Consider the following 16,979-nt stretch of genomic DNA (forward strand, 5'->3'; position numbering starts at 1 on the left):
GCCACTCACCAAGTCAGGAGACCGTGAAGGAGGAGCAGGTTTGGACATGCTGAGACTGACATTTAAATGAACTCCAGGTGGTTATATAGGTCTAGGGCTCAAAGAGAAAGTTCTGGGCTCGGGGATTTGGGCATCACTGGGCTCACTATTCTGGGTTCTGGCCTCCAAACACTAACCTATGAGTGCCTGACCTAAATCGTAGTACACAGTGGTCTGGCCTGCGTAGGTTTTAGCAGGACTATTAGGTCTGTGACCTGGGCCCCGAGGGCCTATTAATTCAGCCTCAGATTAAATTGTCTGTGTTGTTATTCTCATTATCCAGTTGCCTCACTTTGTAAATATCATCAACTAAAACCCCAGGGTCTTTATTTCACATGAACTGCCTTTAAGACAGGCCTGCCTTATCCAGTACTTGCAACCGATTTTTTTCCCTTTCCAACCAAATTTGAACTCTTTGCTAAATGCTCTCTTGGCGGCTGTGGCTCATCCTTCCAAGCCTCTGAGATAATTTAGGTTCTTGGTTCTGGCTCCCGTCCCAGCAGCTCACACCCCTCGGGTCATTTGCACACTCGACCAGCCTAATCCAGGGATTCTCCACCTGGGACTCCCAGACCTCAGCGGGTCCTAGAATTGGGGCAAGAAAAAGAAATTACACCTTTACTTTTACTAACCTCTAACTGAAAATGACTATTTCCTTCAATTATGAATATGGGCCAAACCCCCAAGTATTAATAGTATTAGCAGTACCTGTGACTTATCACTAATAGACAGCTATGTTCATATCCCACTACAGCTGTAAAAATCTCAAAATATTGTTTATTCTCATTGCTATTTGGAAAATATAAGTAGTTATGACACTTGCTGCTAGATCTTATTAAATATATTAAAAAGCACATATATTAATGTATCATAATTTCTTAACATTTTGGTAAACTGTTTCAATTGGTTTCCTTGGGAATCCTACACATCTTATTTTATAGGTTTTAAAACAATTCTGAGAAGGAATCAGACCTCTCCAGGCTGCCAAAGGGACCCAGGGCACAAAACAAGGCTCAGAAGCGCCGACCTGACTGAACCCCCGGCCTCCTGCAGGCAAGGGGCTGGGTCATGTAGAAACAGAACTCGCTGCTGGGCACGATACGTGGTGGGAAATGGAATGGGGAGAGGAAGGAAAAAGAGAAGGAAGACAGGAAATGGGCCGAGAGTGACGGAAGGAGGAAGATTTTATCAAAAACCCCAGAAAACACACAGCTGTGGAAAACTCAACCTTTATTATTACCTGCCTAGTGCAGGGGATTAAAATTGCCTCAAGCTAGGTCCATATATTAGTGTAAAAATCTGTGTCTCTCCCCCCAAAAATGTACAAACCCCAAGTGATTATAGAAAAACCAATATGGCAGCTACAATAGAGATGTCCAACCCCAGGGCCACAGGCCACCGCTCCCTCTTTCCCCCTAATCTCAGGATTTACTCACAGAAACGGACAGGCTTAGAGAGTTCTAGCTACAACACGGCAGGTGGGAAGCTGGGGTGACTGAGGGCTGGGGCAGGGATCTCCCCAGGTCCAGTGTTCCAGGTGGAGGAGGAAGAACCCAAAGCTGAGGACAGTTGCAGGAGCAAGCACAAGGGGACAGCTTTCTCCCCCTCTTGTCCTCCTCCCTCCCCGCAGATTCTCAGCCAGTGGGGTCCAGTGTGTGACAAGAAGAGAGGCTGGGGGCACAGCCACCTCTCCAGGAACCAGTGTTGTCCAGTGGGGCCCAGGAGCTCCAACGGGCCATGTCCAGTGTCTGCCCTGTATTTGCCCCCACCCTTCCCCAAGGACGGCTAGAGGGGTCAGAGAGGTCCCATCCACAGGGCCAGCTGGGGGGGTGGTGGGGACTTCTAGGAAGGAGGAACAGGAAGGAGACGTTGAGCGTGTCCAGGCAGGCCCAGCCCACCTGCAGTCACACTGCCTCTCTCAGAGGTGACGGGCTGTCAGGAGGGGAGTGAGGTGGGGGTGCCGTTGGCTCCTCTTGTGTTAGTGTCACTGGCTTCCCCTAGATCGCTCCCGAGGGAGGGGCAGCGGATGCTGTGATTCACGCTGTGTTGAGTGCGTCCTCTGCCAGGAACCGATGCAGCTGGGAAAAGGGTGGTCGCTGCTCAGGCTCCCGGCTCCAGCACTGAAGCATCAGCTCATATAGGGCCTGTGGGCAGGCAGGTGGCCTGGACAGGTACACCTGCATTGTCACCGTGTGAAGGAGGGACAGGGAACAAATGCTCTTTAGTCTCCAAGATGTCCACATCATGCTCTGCCTCCCCCCTACCCCCACCTCACACCCGTCTTCCCTTCCCTCCACTCTGACCTGCCGGCCCTGGTCCCGGAAGAATTCCCCTGCGTTCTCGATGACTTGCTCGTCAGTGAGCTGCCCAAAGGGCTGGGCCCTGCAGAGCATCAGCACCTCCCACAAGGTCACCCCAAAGGCCCACACATCACTTGCAGTTGTGAACTTCCCCTGGCACAGAGAAGGCAACAAAGGCAGAGCAGGGCATCAGGCAACACAGACCCTGCTCCCCCGCCAGGGGAGGCCCCACATCTGCTCTGGGCTGCGCCAGAGCCTGAGCCCTCCCAAGCCCAGGCCCTCCAGTCTCCCCGGCCCATCTTTCCCAGCAAGCCTGCCCCTCCCTCTCCGACTCTGCCTTCAGTTTCCACAGTCCCCCTCCTGGGCCCTGGCCCACCTCTTCCTCCCACCCACCCCCATTTTCTGGTCCGGACCCTATCTCCCCACCCAACCCCTTCTGTCTCTAGCTTCTTCCTGCCCCTTATCTCTGAGCTCTGTGCCACCCCGACTCCACACCCTCCTTCCCATCATACCACAGCACCCTGCTTTCTCCAGTCCCTTGAGCCAGGGGAACCCTTGCTTTACAGAAGAGGAAGCCACAGCCCAGAGAAGGCGAGTGACTGGGGACACCAGAGCTGTGAGTGGCAGCCGGCGCTCTCCCCACCTGCCCTGACCCTGCTGGCCTGTCTCCAGAATGCTCACCATGAGGATGCACTCCCAGGCCATCCACCGGATGGGCAGCACCGCCCGGCCCTGCACGCGGTAATAGTCCCCGGCGTAGAGGTTCCGGCTCATGCCAAAGTCGGCGATTTTGATGGTGAAATTCTCCCCAACTAGGCAGTTCCGTGTGGCCAGGTCCCGATGCACAAAGTTGAGTGTGGCCAGATAGCGCATGCCCGAGGCAATCTGGGCTGCCACGTGCAACAGCATCGGATAGCTGAAAAAGGGAGCCCACAACAGAGGGTCATGGGGGGCAGCTTCACAGATTCCTGTCTAGGAGACGAAGGGGAGCCCTCTCCCCGGGGCAGGTCACTCCTGCTCCCTGAGCCAAGAAGGAATGCCCACACAAGGCCGCGTGGCTTCCACTCAACCTCTCTGGCCCATCCAGCCCTAGGGAGCTCCTCTTGCACTATGCTCCCCAATCTGGACGTGGAGGGGGAAGGGCGAGAGAGGGCAGAAGGGAAGTCATGCAGGGCTCAAGTTCCTCCCCGCCCTCACACAGTCATCTCCAGTCTTTCTGTCCACGGTCCTGGACTAACATGTCACATGTTCCTTGTGCCAGTCCCGCCTGGAACCCCTCCCAACCTCCCTGCCCCATGCTGCCCTCTTTTCCTCTGGCTACAGTGAGAAGAGACCCCTTGGGGAGCTCTCGGGGAAGGCCCAGGCTGGGGGGTGGGTACCTGATGGTGGGCCCCTGGGCAGCCTCCCTGTCCCCAGGGGCACCCTCGGCCGCCTTGTCCTCCAGCTGGTGGGCACTGAGGAACTGGTTCAGGTCACCGTTCTCCATGTAGTCAGTGATCATGCAGAGGGGGTCATCCTGCACACACACGCCCAGGAGCCGGATAATGTTGGGGTCCTTGAGCCTCGACATGATCTTCACCTCCTTCAGGAAGTCATTCCTGGAGAGGCAGGGGGAAGGTGGGAGGAGCGCCCAGGGGCAGCCTGCACCTGCCCTTCCACTCAGGTGGACCAGGCGCCCCCACCCGCAGCACGAACGCAAACCCCTCTCCAAGACAGCACCCAACTTGATCTCCGCCATAGCTCTCACTAGGTTGCTCCCCACCCTCCACGGCTTCCAGACGCCATTCCTGGTCCTCACCTGGCATTCTTGGTGGCATCTGGCCGTAGGATCTTGACAGCCACCAGCAAGGGTTGTCCTTTGCGCACGTTAAGGGGGAAATCAAGACTGACCAGATCTTGAGGGCTCTCTACCTCACACAGGTGTACCTGGAAAAAGAAGATCTTTTGCTAGAGGGTCACAACAAGGTTCACCGAGGTCACAGGGTCAAATGGGGCAACACAGTCACAGATGACTAAGGCTCCTGGCTGGCGGGACATGCAGACATGGCCCCAGAGCCCCCAATTGGGCCAGCCCCTACTGATGGCCGTGCAGGCATCCTCCTTACCTCCCCAAACTGGCCTTCGCCAAGCTTCTCCTTGAAGCGGAGCCGCGACCGAGGGAAATCCACTCTGGGGGGCCCATCCCCAACTACCCCCGGAGGCAGCGCAGGCACAGCATAGGTGTTGCCCCCAGTGACGCCCTGCAGGGTGACAATGTCAGCCTCGGCATAATGGGGGACGCTGTTCTGGGTAGGTGGGGGCAGAAGCGGGGCACCCGGCTTCTCGGGCTCCATATAGTCCCCACTGCAGGCTGGAGGGGTGAGGGGAAGAAGACAGGACGAGGCATCAGGGACAGCACCGGAGAGCGGAGATTCTCCACACCCCAGCCTCCCAGAAGCCCGGGTCTCCAGCGGGGTGAGAGACTGGGTCTGCCCTGTATCTTCCCTGGTATTCCACCTACCAACCTCAAAACAGATAGCATGCCAGCCTGAGATGAGAGTTAGCTATTCCAGAGGTTTTCAAGGTAACAGAAATGGTTGAGCAAAACTGCCATAATCTTACTCTCTAGGCATCTCCCAGCACAGCCCAAGAGCCCCTGGGCGAAGTCCCAGCTGGAAGAGAATTCCTCCGCCCACGAAGGATGGTCCCAGCATCCAGTCACCCTTCCCTTTCCAAACCCTCAGCCCATTCTTCACCAGCTCCCTCCCCCCAGCTACTCTCCCTGCTTTCAGCCTGGCTCCACCCTACCCAGCACCCAGACCCTCCCAACCCAACACACCAAGCTCAAAGACAAGCAGAGACAGGCACATAGAGAGGGAGAGGGTGACAGTTCCTCACAGCCCCAACACAGGTGTGTACACACAGGAGAGGAAGCAGAGCTGTCCCCTCTTAGCCCTGGGGAAGGGGCCACAGTGAGAAGGCAACACTGAGGGGGTAAGGAGCAGACAGAAGGGTGGGGGCGAGAGCCTTCACCTCTGGGACTGCGGAGAGAGGACACATGTGGGGGACAGGGCAAGCGCCCAGGGTGAGGCCCTCCTCCTGCAGCTCTAGAGAGGGGAGAACAGAGGAGGAGTCACAGGAGAGCCTGGGGCCACCACAGCAACCTCCTGCCTAGCTCTGGAGAGCTGAAGAGATGGCTGGAGAAGGAGGAGGGGCAGAGCTGAGAACAGGTAAGCTTTCTACTCCCCAGTTCAAGGGGGAGTCCTTAAGAAGGAGCAAGCAGCAGCAGAGGTGAGCTAAGGGCACAAGAGCTTTCTCCCTGGGAGCTCAGGAGAGCGGAAGAGGCCACAGTGGGGCGAGGAGGGAGTGCGAGGTGTGAGGGCTTTTCCCTGTCCCAGCAGAGATGTAGGGACGCTGGTGGAGCCCAGGGGCAGAGGGGCTTACCCTGGGTGTTGGTGGGTTTGGCCCAGGCGGGTGTGGGGGGACCGGGGCCTCGAGGGGGACGGGCGTAAGTGGCCAGAAGGAGGCGGTAGGCTGGATTGGAGAGCAGCAACGCTGTCGGGAGAAGGAGGGGGGAGACACGGGGAAGGGATGAGACTCAAGGCTGGACAGACAGGGAGACCCAGAATAGGCCAAGACCAGGGCTGATGGGAATGACTGTACTAAGAGACAGAGACCGGACAGAACAAGGACCTGGGGAGTGATGGATAGCTGGATAGATGATGAATGGGTGGACAGACGGATTGAGGATGGTGGGAAGGACAAATGGATGATGGATGGATGATAAACAGATATTTGAATGGTTGGAAAGATGGACAAATGAGTGTATGAATATAGACGGATGGATTGATGAATATATACGTATGGATGGGTGAATAAAGGATGGACAGTAGGTGGGATGGACGTTAGATGAACGGAGGATGGATGGATGGACGGACGGACAGGCAAATGAATGTATGAATATAGATAGAAGGATGGACGGAAGGAACAAACATGGTGAATCTAGGAGAAAGAAGAGGGGGCAAGGGAGACACAATAAGAAAGTACAACAAGGCCGGGCGCGGTGGCTCACGCCTGTAATCCTAGCTCTCTGGGAGGCCGAGGCGGGCGGATTGTTTGAGCTCAGGAGTTCGAAACCAGCCTGAGCAAGAGCAAGACCCCGTCTCTACTAAAAATAGAAAGAAATTAATTGGACAACTAAAAATATATATAGAAAAAATTAGCCGGGCATGGTGGCGCATGCCTGTAGTCCCAGCTACTCGGGAGGCTGAGGCAGAAGGATCACTTGAGCCCAGGAGTTTGAGGTTGCTGTGAGCTAGGCTGACGCCACGGCACTCTAGCCGGGGCAACACAGTGAGACTCTGTCTCAAAAAAAAAAAAAAAAAAAAAAAAAAAAAAAAAAAAAAAAAAAAAAAAAAGAAAAAAAAAAAAAAAAAAAGAAGAAAGCGGGACACAGAGACGGGATGAGACCACAGGGCAGTATGCATAATACATGGGAAGTTTGGGGCAGAGATTATATGGTACGGACATGGAGTGATATAGACAGTACCTGGGGGCACGGAAATAAGAAAATGAGTTGAGAATGGGGAAGACAGGAAAAGAAGAGAATGGGAAAGGAGAGGGGAAGGGATACGATAAAACAGGCAGAGAAGATGGAACTGGGCCTGGAACAAGGCGGGCCTTACCAGAGCCACTGGGGACACAGGGAGCAGAGTGGGGCGGATTCCCACGAGGCCGGGGCTCCTGGTAAGGGGGTGGCTCTCGAGAACCTGGGCGGTTGTTGATGAGTATGGTGTCGCCAGGGACAGAAAGATGAACCGTCAGCTCCTCTTCCAATACCCGCCGCTCGGCCTGATCATGGGAGCGGGAAGGGTTAACTGAGGCCACTGCTCCGCACAGATTCCTGGCACTTTGCTACTGGAGCTACCCCTTCGCTCTCTCCCTCAGTCCTCACAACCGTCCTGTGTCTGTAGCTACCATCAGCTCCCTCTCACGTGAAGAAAGTGAAGTTCAAAAGCATCTGAGTAAATTCCTTGATGTCCCGCAATGGGGTTCCAAGCCAATTCTGACAGGTCCATGATTAGCAACCTTAACGCGATCACCCCCACTGGACTCTGGCTGGGAGACGTGGCTCGGGGTGTGCCAGGCCTCTTCCGTTTCCCCTCCAGCTCCGCTCTCCACCTGTTTCCACCGCTTCTGCCCCAAGAGGCTGACCAGCGTAGACTGTGTGCCCGGGCCTGGTCTGGGCTGGCCAGAGAGGAGCCCCCGCAGGAGTCCGGTGGGGGCAGAAAGTGAGGTCAGGGTTTGTCTTCTCACAGGCCCTCCCTCGGGGTGGACCAGAGTGCACTGCCCTGTCAAGGCGCCCTCTCCAGACTCTCTCCTCCCGTGTCCTGGCCACTGCCCCACTCCTCGGGACTCCCACACACCCTGCCTGCACTTGGGAAGTGGTCTCTTTAAGAGCGCTCCTCTCGCGATGATGCTGCCGAGACTGCGCACTGCAGCCCCCCACCCCATCCCCCGAGGGCCCTGCACGCACGCGCACATGCACACGCACCGGCGCTGCCCACCTTGCCCAGGAGCCTGCGCCAGTGCAGCCGCCACAGCATGAGGGCGATGATGAGCAGCAGCAGCAGGATGATGGCCACCAGGCAGCCGATGAGGATGGCGGTCGGACTGCCCTCGGCCTTGGCCACGGGCTGCTGGCCCCGGGGCTCCAGCTCTGGCAGAGTAGAAGGATCAGCACCGCAGGAGGGGAGGCTCCCACCCGACCAGAGGGGAGGCCCGGGGAGGGACAGCGCGGAGGGTCCACACGCCCAAGGGGACCCCGGGGTGCTCACCCAAACTGCTGACATTGGTGGGAGGTGGTCCAGGCGGCCACCAGGGGGCTGGCGGGAAGGTGCCCCCCAGAGCCAGAGAGGAGTCGTTCACCACATCTGGGGAGAAGCAAGAGAGGAAAGGAGGGAGTCAGAGGAGGGGGAGACCCAGGGAGGTGCTGCGCTGCCAGTAAAGGGCAGGAGCAGCGGTGACTCTCAGTCACAGCTGCAAGGCCCCAGCTACGGCGGACGTAAACTCTTTAGCTCCTGGGGGGAGCCCAGTATGAGGGTCCTGGGTGTCAGGAGGCTTAGAGAAGAGGCCACTTCTCAGCTAGTACAGAAGTATCCCAATACTTTAACAACAGTAGGGTCACACTGGCTCAACATCAGCGTGAAGGAAAGACAGAGACATGCAGGGAACCAGGGGCAGAAGGGGCACCCCTGGTTAAGAAGCCTCGCGGGTGACAGATACGATGCCAGGAGCAGGCATTCTGGGGGCACCACAGGGCTAGGAACCAACTCAATTGGCAATCCCGAGGCTGGGGATCTGCGTACTCCAGGGGCTTACCAGAGATGAAGGAGATCTCACTGAAGAGTAACCAGGGCCCCGCAAAGAAGAAGCGGCACTGCAGAAAGCGGCCCACACGGCCGCCCAGGGGCACTGAGACAGCCCGAGCTCTGGGGTCCCCCAGGCTGCCCCCCAGGTTGTGGCGCATGGGCTCCCCCTCCCAGGCCATGGCAGGGCCCCGCTTGAAGTGACATTCTACCCCACCAGGCAGGCGGGCTCCCAGCGTGTGCATGTTGTTACAGTGGACCTGGGGGAAGGGAGGAGGGACACAGGGTCAAGGCCAGGAGAGCCCTGGGGATGCCCCAGCAGCACCTAGCCTGGCTCAAAGCCCTCCCCAGGAGCTGGACTCACTCACCTGCATGGCCTGGAAGGCCCTCAGCCGGTCAAATTCAAACTCCATCTCCACGTAGCCGCTGGGGAAGCTGTGGTTGCTCCAACCCACATAGTCATAGCCTGGCCAGACCCGCAGCTCCTGGCTCTTCCTAAAGTCATCCAGCCCCACCACGCCATCTGCCAGCTGGCCCAGACCGCCGTACTGCAACCTGGACAGGAGGGGACCATGAAGAGGAGAAGGGAAGAGGGTCTTGACATCTAGGCACTATGCCCCCACACCCAGTGGCCTGGCCCCCATCCACTTGTTTCCCCCCATCCCCCCACCCTAGTGCAGCTGACTCCTCCCTTCTCCCCACCCCACCCCGAGGACTATCACAGCTACTTTGCAGGTCACACTCTGCACGAAGGCACCACCTGGAAGAGGCACCATTTGATCTATAATGTAGTTATTGTGACAATTTTCAACAGATGGGTGTTAGCAAAGGGGTGCCTTTTCCTAATTTGCACAAAGTGTCATATGGGCTAGTGGCCACCCTGCTGTCCTTCATTCTCAGTCCTGTCCCTTGAGGCCCCACCTAACAGATACCTCCCCCCAGTTCTTCCATCTCACTGCCCATCAGGTCCCCACACTCTGCCCTCCGTCCCACCCCAGGCCCCATGTCCTGCAGGGCCCGTTCCCCTCACCCGCCAACAGTATGTCCATCATAGGTGGAATCGTTGAGGTACACAGCCTCTGACAGGAACATCGTCTGCCCCACAGGGGCGGTGTAAGACAGGAGTCCATCTGGGCAGGGTGGGAGGGGGGTGTCAGGCACGAAGCCTCCGTTCTGGCCCTGCATCAGGCCAGGCAGGTTTCAGGCCCCTTTCTCTTATCTCTCCGCTTGCCCACTAGTGTCGAGGAGTGACCCCTTCCCGCTCAGAGAGACAGCTTCCTGACAGGAGGAGGAAGATCCTGGATACCCAGCTCCACGTTCCCCACCCCACCAGGCCAGGAAACCATCCGCAGGGGCTGCGCTACTCACCCTTCCACAGGCAGCCGTAGAGCTCCACCCGCAGACAGACACTCATGACCCGGTCAGCCCGGGGGTAGAAGCGAACGAGTCGGGCAACCATGGGGGGCCCAAGGTCCTTGAGCACCACTCCCTCGGGGTCCTCGTTACCTGAGATCACCTGGGGGCCAGGAAGCAGGGGTGGACAAGTGGGAAGGACTCCACGTCAGAGCTCACTTCCCAGCCATCAGCTGCTCCCTGCTCCAGCTCACAGTGGCCACTAAGAGATTCGTGAAGGGCAGCACTGAGCACACAGCACTCGGGGTGCAGCCAGGCATTTGGAACAGAGACTCTGACCTTCTCTCTACGCTGACAGTCTGTCCTCAGACTCCAGGCTCAGCTCCCCACTTGCCTCGCGGGCTCCATCCATTCATCGCCAAGACACATATCCCGCTGTGCCCAGATTCTACCCAGCCCTCACAACCCTGCACCCGTGCCTCAGCTTGCCCTCCTGCTCCACCCCCCTGTTCACTCAGCAGCAGTCGGCTGAGAGGCCACTCTGTGCCACGCCTGTTCTCAGTGGTGACCGTCAGTCCCTGCCTCCGCGGGACTGAGATTCCAGCTGGGAAAACAGCTGTGAAGAACAAGGGGCAGGGTGTGGGGACAGAGCAGTGAGGTGTGGGGTTCCCTGTGACATCCTTCCCCTCCGGGCTGGAGGGCAGCGATAGGGTTTCTCCTACTTGGAATCTCAGTCCTGCAGGGGCAGAAAAGGCTCCGTGGAGACACCTCGGTGGAGAACTGAATGGAGTGAGGGAGAGCCCATGCATGTCCGGGGGAGGAGCTTTCCAGGCAGAGAGAACAGCCAGTGAAAGTGTCCTGAAGCAGCGGGAAGGGGCCCTGGCTTGTTCCAGGAGCAGCAGGAGCAGTGTGGCCAAGGAGGAGCAAGAAGCAGGAGCTGCAGGCAAGAGCCAGGCCAGGCCGGGCTTGCTGCAGCAGCGAGGGGCCCAGCTTTTGCTCTGACAGAGTGGAAGCCAGTGGAGGGGTGTGAGCCAGCTGCACCGTATCTGATTTACGTGTTCTAGGGTCCACTAGACGTAGCCCCAGGTGGAGGTTTGACTCCAGGCAGAAAAAGGCAGAAACAAGGAGAACAGTTTGACATCTACTGCATTCGTCTAAGGCTAGGGTAGGGGAGCTGGAGTGGTGAGGAGTGATCGGATTCAGGAAGAGCCATGGAGGTAGAACAGATGGCCCTGCTTATGTTTCAGAAGAAGGAGGTGAGAGAAGCAGAGGGATCGGGGATATCACCTTAGCTCACAGCCCGGGCAACTGGGCAATGGTGGCACCATTTCCTGAGCTGGAAAATGCTGGGGGAGGAGCGGGTTTGGGGTGGGAGTGGGAGTCAAGTTCAGCTTGGGAAGTTAATGGTAAGTCTGAAACGCCCATTAGACAACTAGATGGAGAGGTCCAGAGGTGGTCAGGTTTGCAATACTGGATGGAGCTCAGGGGCAAGGCTTGGCTGGAGATCACATGAACCAGAGCGTCATCAGTGTATAGGTGGTGCTCAAAGTGTAGTTGGAAGAGAGGAGAGCCAACCTCCCCTGGGCACTGCCCCCGGCTGCCTCACCTCCTGACCCCAGCGGTCTCTCCAGTCCATCCAGCGGTGGCCGTCGCGGGAGTAACGCAGCCGGTAGCTCCGGGAGAACTCCTTGCCCAGGCCCCCAGCATGCCGCCCCTGGGTGCCCACCAGAGCCACCAGGTGCAGCCGCTGTAGATCCACCTGCAAGTACTCCTCCTCCTTGGGAAACACCGACCCTGCAGGGCACCATGCCCCATCCCCATCACTGCTTTCCAGCCTGGGAGGGGAAGGAGGTCATAGGGAACATGTGGCCCTTGGTCTGTCTCTGTCTCTACTATTTAAACCCCCCCACCCCAGACTTCAGGGGTTTTATTGGCATGGGCCCTCTTGAAGCCTCTTGACTTGGGCAGAGGAGTTGGAAGGGCAAGTAGAGGTCCCAGGAGCTCCCCTGGGGCAGCCCCAGGTGTGCCAGGTGTGCCACTTACCTGCTGTGGCGGGCAGCAGTGGAGTCTGACCAGGAGCTGGAGGCAGAGATGTCACTGTCCGGGATGGTCCGGTCCTGCATGCCCAGGGCATAGCGGCACTTGGCTGGGTGAAAACAGGCATGGGACAGGTCAAGGCCCTCAACTCTCTGCCTCTCAAGCCCCACCCTTCAGGGACCCGTGATTCAGTCTCCTCACCAGGGTCAAAATGTCCCTTCATGTCAGCATCTCCAGTTGCCACCAAGAGCAGCAGCAGTAGAAAAGAGAGGGCCCCTGGCCCCATAGCTCTTGATCCCTCAGGCCTAAGGGGGTGGGGACAGCATCTCTGCAGGGGACGAAATGGGTAGTGGGTAAGTTAATCAGAGGGACTGAGTCACATCCGACAGCAATAGACAGAGATAGAATGGGCCACTTTGGGGACAACAGCAGTAAAATGATAACAACAGGAATTGTTTAACAGCATCAAGTATATTTTTAGAATGTTTTCCATGTGCCAGACACCAGGCTAAACCTTTAAACAGAATCCATAATTTTATCTTCACAGTCCCTTCTTAAGGTAGATACTATTACTATCCACATTTAACACATGAAGAAACTGGGGCAGAGATCAGTTTAATAACTTGCTTAAAAGCCCCATTCTCCCGATCAATAAAGGGAAAAACACCCCATAAACAATGGCTCGGAACAAACATCTGTAAAAAACGCTTATAACACATATGGTAAAAAAGGGTTAATAGGCCGGGCGCGGTGGCTCACGCCTGTAATCCTAGCACTCTGGGAGGCGGAGGCGGGTGGATCGCTCAAGGTCAGAAGTTCGAGACCAGCCTGAGCAAGAGCGAGACCCCGTCTCTACCAAAAAATAGAAAGAAATGATCTGGATGGCACATGCCTGTAGTCCCAGCTACTCGGGAGGCTGAGGCAGAAGGATTGCTTGAGCTCAGGAGTCTGAGGTTGCTGTGAGCTAGGCTGACGCCACGGCACTCACTCTAGCCAGGGCAACAAAGCGAGACTCTGTCTCAAAAAAAAAAAAAGGGTTAATAATTATAATAAACTAAAGCCTCTTACAAATTGACAAGAAAAAATCATATAAACAACCCAATAGAGAAATAGCCAAAGCATCTGGATAGTCATTTCACAGAAAAGCAAAGCCAAATTGCCAACATACATTTTTTAGTCAAATTCGCTAGCATCAGGGAAATACAAATCAGATTGACAAAATGTTTTTTACAGCTGTAACATCTCTAGGTGGTGGAGAGTGATGAAAAGGAAGCCACCGTGTAAAATGGTGGAAATGTAGCACTATCATCCACGTGGAAAGCAATCTGGCAATATCTATCATAATTAAAAATGCACATCCTCTTCAACCGAGCATTCCCCCTTCCGATGCTCTAACCAGATGGAGTGGGAGAAGCACCAGGAAGAACACATGTCCAAAGATGTTTGTTATGGCACTTTTTGGAAGAGCCCAAATCTTTAAGCCATGTGAATGCCCACAAAGGATGGGCTGGGAAAAAAATTATGGTTCGTGGACTACTATGCAGCTACGAAAGTAGCAAAGTAGCAAAGTAGCAATAAATCTGACAGTGCAATTTCCTGTGCAACTGTTGAATATAAAAAGCAAGATACAGGGGCAGGGAGAGGGCAAAAAAAAAAAAAGAGAGACAGAGAGGAAAAAAGCAAGATACAGAAGTATGAAAAATTATCCTACCTTTCAAAAACAAAGAATAAAGAAACCTCCATGTTTGTACATACACCCGTATGTATGTCTAGAGAGAGAGTGAACGTAATAGACTATAACAATAAAACATAACATGAGTTAACATGAATGAGGAAAGAGAACAAAAAGCAAGCAAAAAGGGTAAAGACAGGCTGATTGTACTATTTTTCTAAATCCTGTAACATTGATGCATTTATGTAAAATCATGTGATATGTAAAAAAATTAAAAGAATATAAAAATTATTTTGATTTTTAAAAAATAAAGGTGTCCCAGAAAAGGCTGGGCAACTCCTTGTGGAGGATATGATAGAATTAAACATCTGATAAGCCTGGGCCAGCAGACCCTGGTCCCTCCAGCTAGAAGCCCAGAATTCTACAGCGGGGAGCCCAGGGCCTCCAATCTTACTGTCCTCTACAGCCTTACGGCTTAGCAGCTTCGGCAGCACCCAGAATCTTGGCCGCCCTGGACCTGATGAATCGGAATCTGCACGATCCCTGGTGATCTGTGCCCATTAAAGTTGGAGAATACCCACTCTGTTCCTCCCAGGCCCAGGCAGCTCACTCCACCTAAAACCATTCCAGCTGGCATCTCCTTGCAAACCCAAGCAACTCCTCTCCCCTGCCCCAGCTGTAGGAAAAGTTATCCTAACCTGTGCTGGTCCCAGAGCCCTGCACTGATTCTCCAGACCCTGGAATCCTGAGGGACTTCCGCCACCTCTCACAGCCCTACCCCACCCTGCTATCAGCTCCAAAGCATCCCATCCCCAGCTCTCCCTGCTCTGTCTTCCCCTGCGGAGACCCAGACATCCCGTCCCCAGTTCCCTCTTTCAGAAGGTAGTTGCCTCTGAAGGAAGAGCCCAGGGCTGAGGAAAAAGCTGAGTTGCCTTGGAGATGAGGGTGGGTCTGAAGACCAGGAAGCCAGGTCACCCCAGGAGGTAGGAGGAGTGGGGGATACTCCCCCATCCCTTTGTCCTCCTCCAGCTGCTCCCACAATGCTCTAGGGCAGGAATGTAAGAGGCAGCTGGGACCCCAGAGCTCTGAAGCAGCAGCTGAGGGGGATGACTGAGTTGCGGGGGACACTTGGTTATCAAAGGAGAGGATAGAACCAGAAGACATCACACCTGGTCCCTTGGGGTCCAGCACTGTGGTACAGGGGAGCAGGCTGCCGGAGTCCCAGGAGGAGACTGGCCTGGAATTCCTGGGTGCCACTCTCCACCCCCACCTTGAGAACAGCGGGACTCTTGTTCCCCTGAGTAACCTTCATGCCTATCCCAGATGAGTCATCAGAGCCAGACAGAGCCAAGAGGAGCCCCGGGCAGAGACACAAAGACAGGCAGGCAGAGGATGGAGGCAGGGGGAGACAGAGCGAGAAACACAAAGCAAGAGGTGACTAGAGCAGGCTCAGAAACACAAGGCACAGAGCCACGCAGAGAAACACAGACAAGCACAGAGACATCTGGGGCAACCCGTTTCCCAACATCCCCAATCACCCCATCTCTCTCCACTGCGTCTTGACCCCACCGTCACACACGTGGACAGGCCCAGAAGCCTACCCAATCCCACCCCACCCAGCCCCATTACAACCAATTACAAGCCAGGGCCAGGCCACCCTGCCACAGGCCCTTCACTCTCCCCTGCCCGCCTCCACCTCCCACCCAGACAACGCCACCCTCACAGCTCTGTGTACACACACACACACACACACACACACACACACACACGTGGTAAGACACACGAACTTACTGAGCTGGCTGTAAACACCGGGGCTAAATGTAGCACACACACCCCTCAGTGTCTCAGACAACCCCTTAGACAGACTTCCGGAGACAAGGCAAGCACAGCCACCCCGTGCACACATCAACTCCAGCCACACTCTGGCATTGTTTAAAGTCCAACCCCGTCACCTAGTGAATAGCCTTCAGACACCTGTGGACATGAAATGACAGACACCACATGCTCCTGTGACCAGAAGACAGTGTGAGACACACACACTCAGGCCCCTGGGCACACAATCCCCAGAGAACTGGGGCCCACCCCCTAATACACAAGGGTGACCAAGCCAGAAGGAAGTCAAGGGTGCAGGGAACAGGTGGACGGTTGGGCAGAAAGAGTGACAATAGGATCAAGAGCCATTCCTCTGGTTCATTTCCCTATACATTCTGCTTTCACCTGTCTGCGCTGCATCACTCAATTCTTCGCTGCATCACTCAATTCTGGAAACATCTACACCCCTCAGCAACAGTGAGCCACAGCCCAGCCCCTGGCAGGGGGTGGTGGTTCTGGAAAGGAATGTCCAGCCAGCAGGGGACCTGTAGGGTGAAGGCTGGATGGGGGACCAGGTGCTGAGCCCCTGAGGGTGGTGCTCACTGGCAGTGACATTATCACTGACCACCCAGCATGGAAGAGCGGTGTCACTGGTAGGTTAGAGTGTCAGTTCCTCTCTCTGCTGGGCTGTGGCCAGGCTGTCCAACTGGGAGTTGGCTGGTGGAGGCTTAACAGCAGAAGCCCGCAGGGACTGGCCAGGTGGAGGGCAGGCCCTTTCTCCAGGGGGCAGGTGAGATGACTCAGTGGGGCTACATGGGAGCACCTGTCCTCCAGGCCTCAGTTCCTCCACGCTGAGTAAAGGGGGCCTTTCTCAGTGCTGAACATGCTCTTTCTCAGGAGTCCCGGGGCTTTCCCCGTCTTCAGACAGTGAGCCAGAGCACTGAAGAGGCGGGCAGGGTCGGACTGAGAAGAGCTGGGCAACCAAGTACAGCCCGGGACGTCCTGCCTCCCCGCCGGCCCGCGCCCTCCGGCCGCCGCGCCTCCCAGAGCCCCAGGCCTCGCCTCGGGGATCCGCCGCCGCTGTCCCTACCTCTCATCGCGCTTCCCGGCAGACCCAGGCGTCCAACCCCGGAGCGGGGCCTCCTCGGCGGCCGGGCAAGGGGAGGAGGGGACGGAGGGAGCCAGGAGCCGGGAGCGGGAGGCGCCGGCGGGGCTCGGGTGTCGGGAGGCGGCTCCCGCGAGCAGCTGTCGGGGGCCTGTTCCGGGGAGAGGAGCCAGGGCTGGGGCGGCTCGGGCCCAGGCGCCGCCTCCCCCTCGCCTCGGCTCCCTCCCCTCCTCCCCCCGCTCCTCGCTCCCTCCCCTCGGCCTTCGCGCGGCGGATTCGGGCTCGAGGCCCTCCCTTCCCCTCCCGGACCGAGT

The 16,979-nt window shown here is 56.4% G+C and overlaps 1 protein-coding gene across 3 annotated transcripts; it reads right to left on the reverse strand.

Moving 5' to 3' along the window:
* Positions 1-1,252: 1,252 nt before the first annotated feature.
* Positions 1,253-16,845, reverse strand: DDR1 (discoidin domain receptor tyrosine kinase 1). 3 transcript variants are annotated; one of them, XM_012652914.1, is made up of 18 exons: positions 16,651-16,845; positions 12,278-12,404; positions 12,083-12,185; positions 11,646-11,874; positions 10,055-10,202; positions 9,717-9,816; positions 9,055-9,241; positions 8,700-8,946; positions 8,156-8,251; positions 7,886-8,037; positions 7,004-7,169; positions 5,763-5,873; positions 4,445-4,689; positions 4,138-4,265; positions 3,719-3,937; positions 3,021-3,255; positions 2,343-2,492; positions 1,253-2,216 (listed from the first exon to the last, which is right to left on the reverse strand). In XM_012652914.1, exons 2-18 carry the CDS (start codon positions 12,360-12,362, stop codon positions 2,076-2,078), a joined length of 2,742 nt encoding a protein of 913 aa, XP_012508368.1. In that variant the 5' UTR covers positions 12,363-12,404; positions 16,651-16,845; the 3' UTR covers positions 1,253-2,075. The 3 variants fall into 3 exon arrangements, with proteins under 3 accessions (XP_012508368.1, XP_012508367.1, XP_012508370.1); XM_012652913.1 differs by lacking the exon at positions 16,651-16,845 and adding an exon at positions 15,966-16,013; XM_012652916.1 differs by lacking the exons at positions 5,763-5,873; positions 16,651-16,845 and adding an exon at positions 15,966-16,013.
* Between the last annotated feature and the right edge of the window lie 134 nt (positions 16,846-16,979).

Source organism: Propithecus coquereli, unplaced genomic scaffold (genome assembly GCF_000956105.1).
Source record: "Propithecus coquereli isolate 6110/MARCELLA unplaced genomic scaffold, Pcoq_1.0 Scaffold404, whole genome shotgun sequence".
Taxonomy (NCBI): Eukaryota; Metazoa; Chordata; class Mammalia; order Primates; family Indriidae; genus Propithecus; species Propithecus coquereli.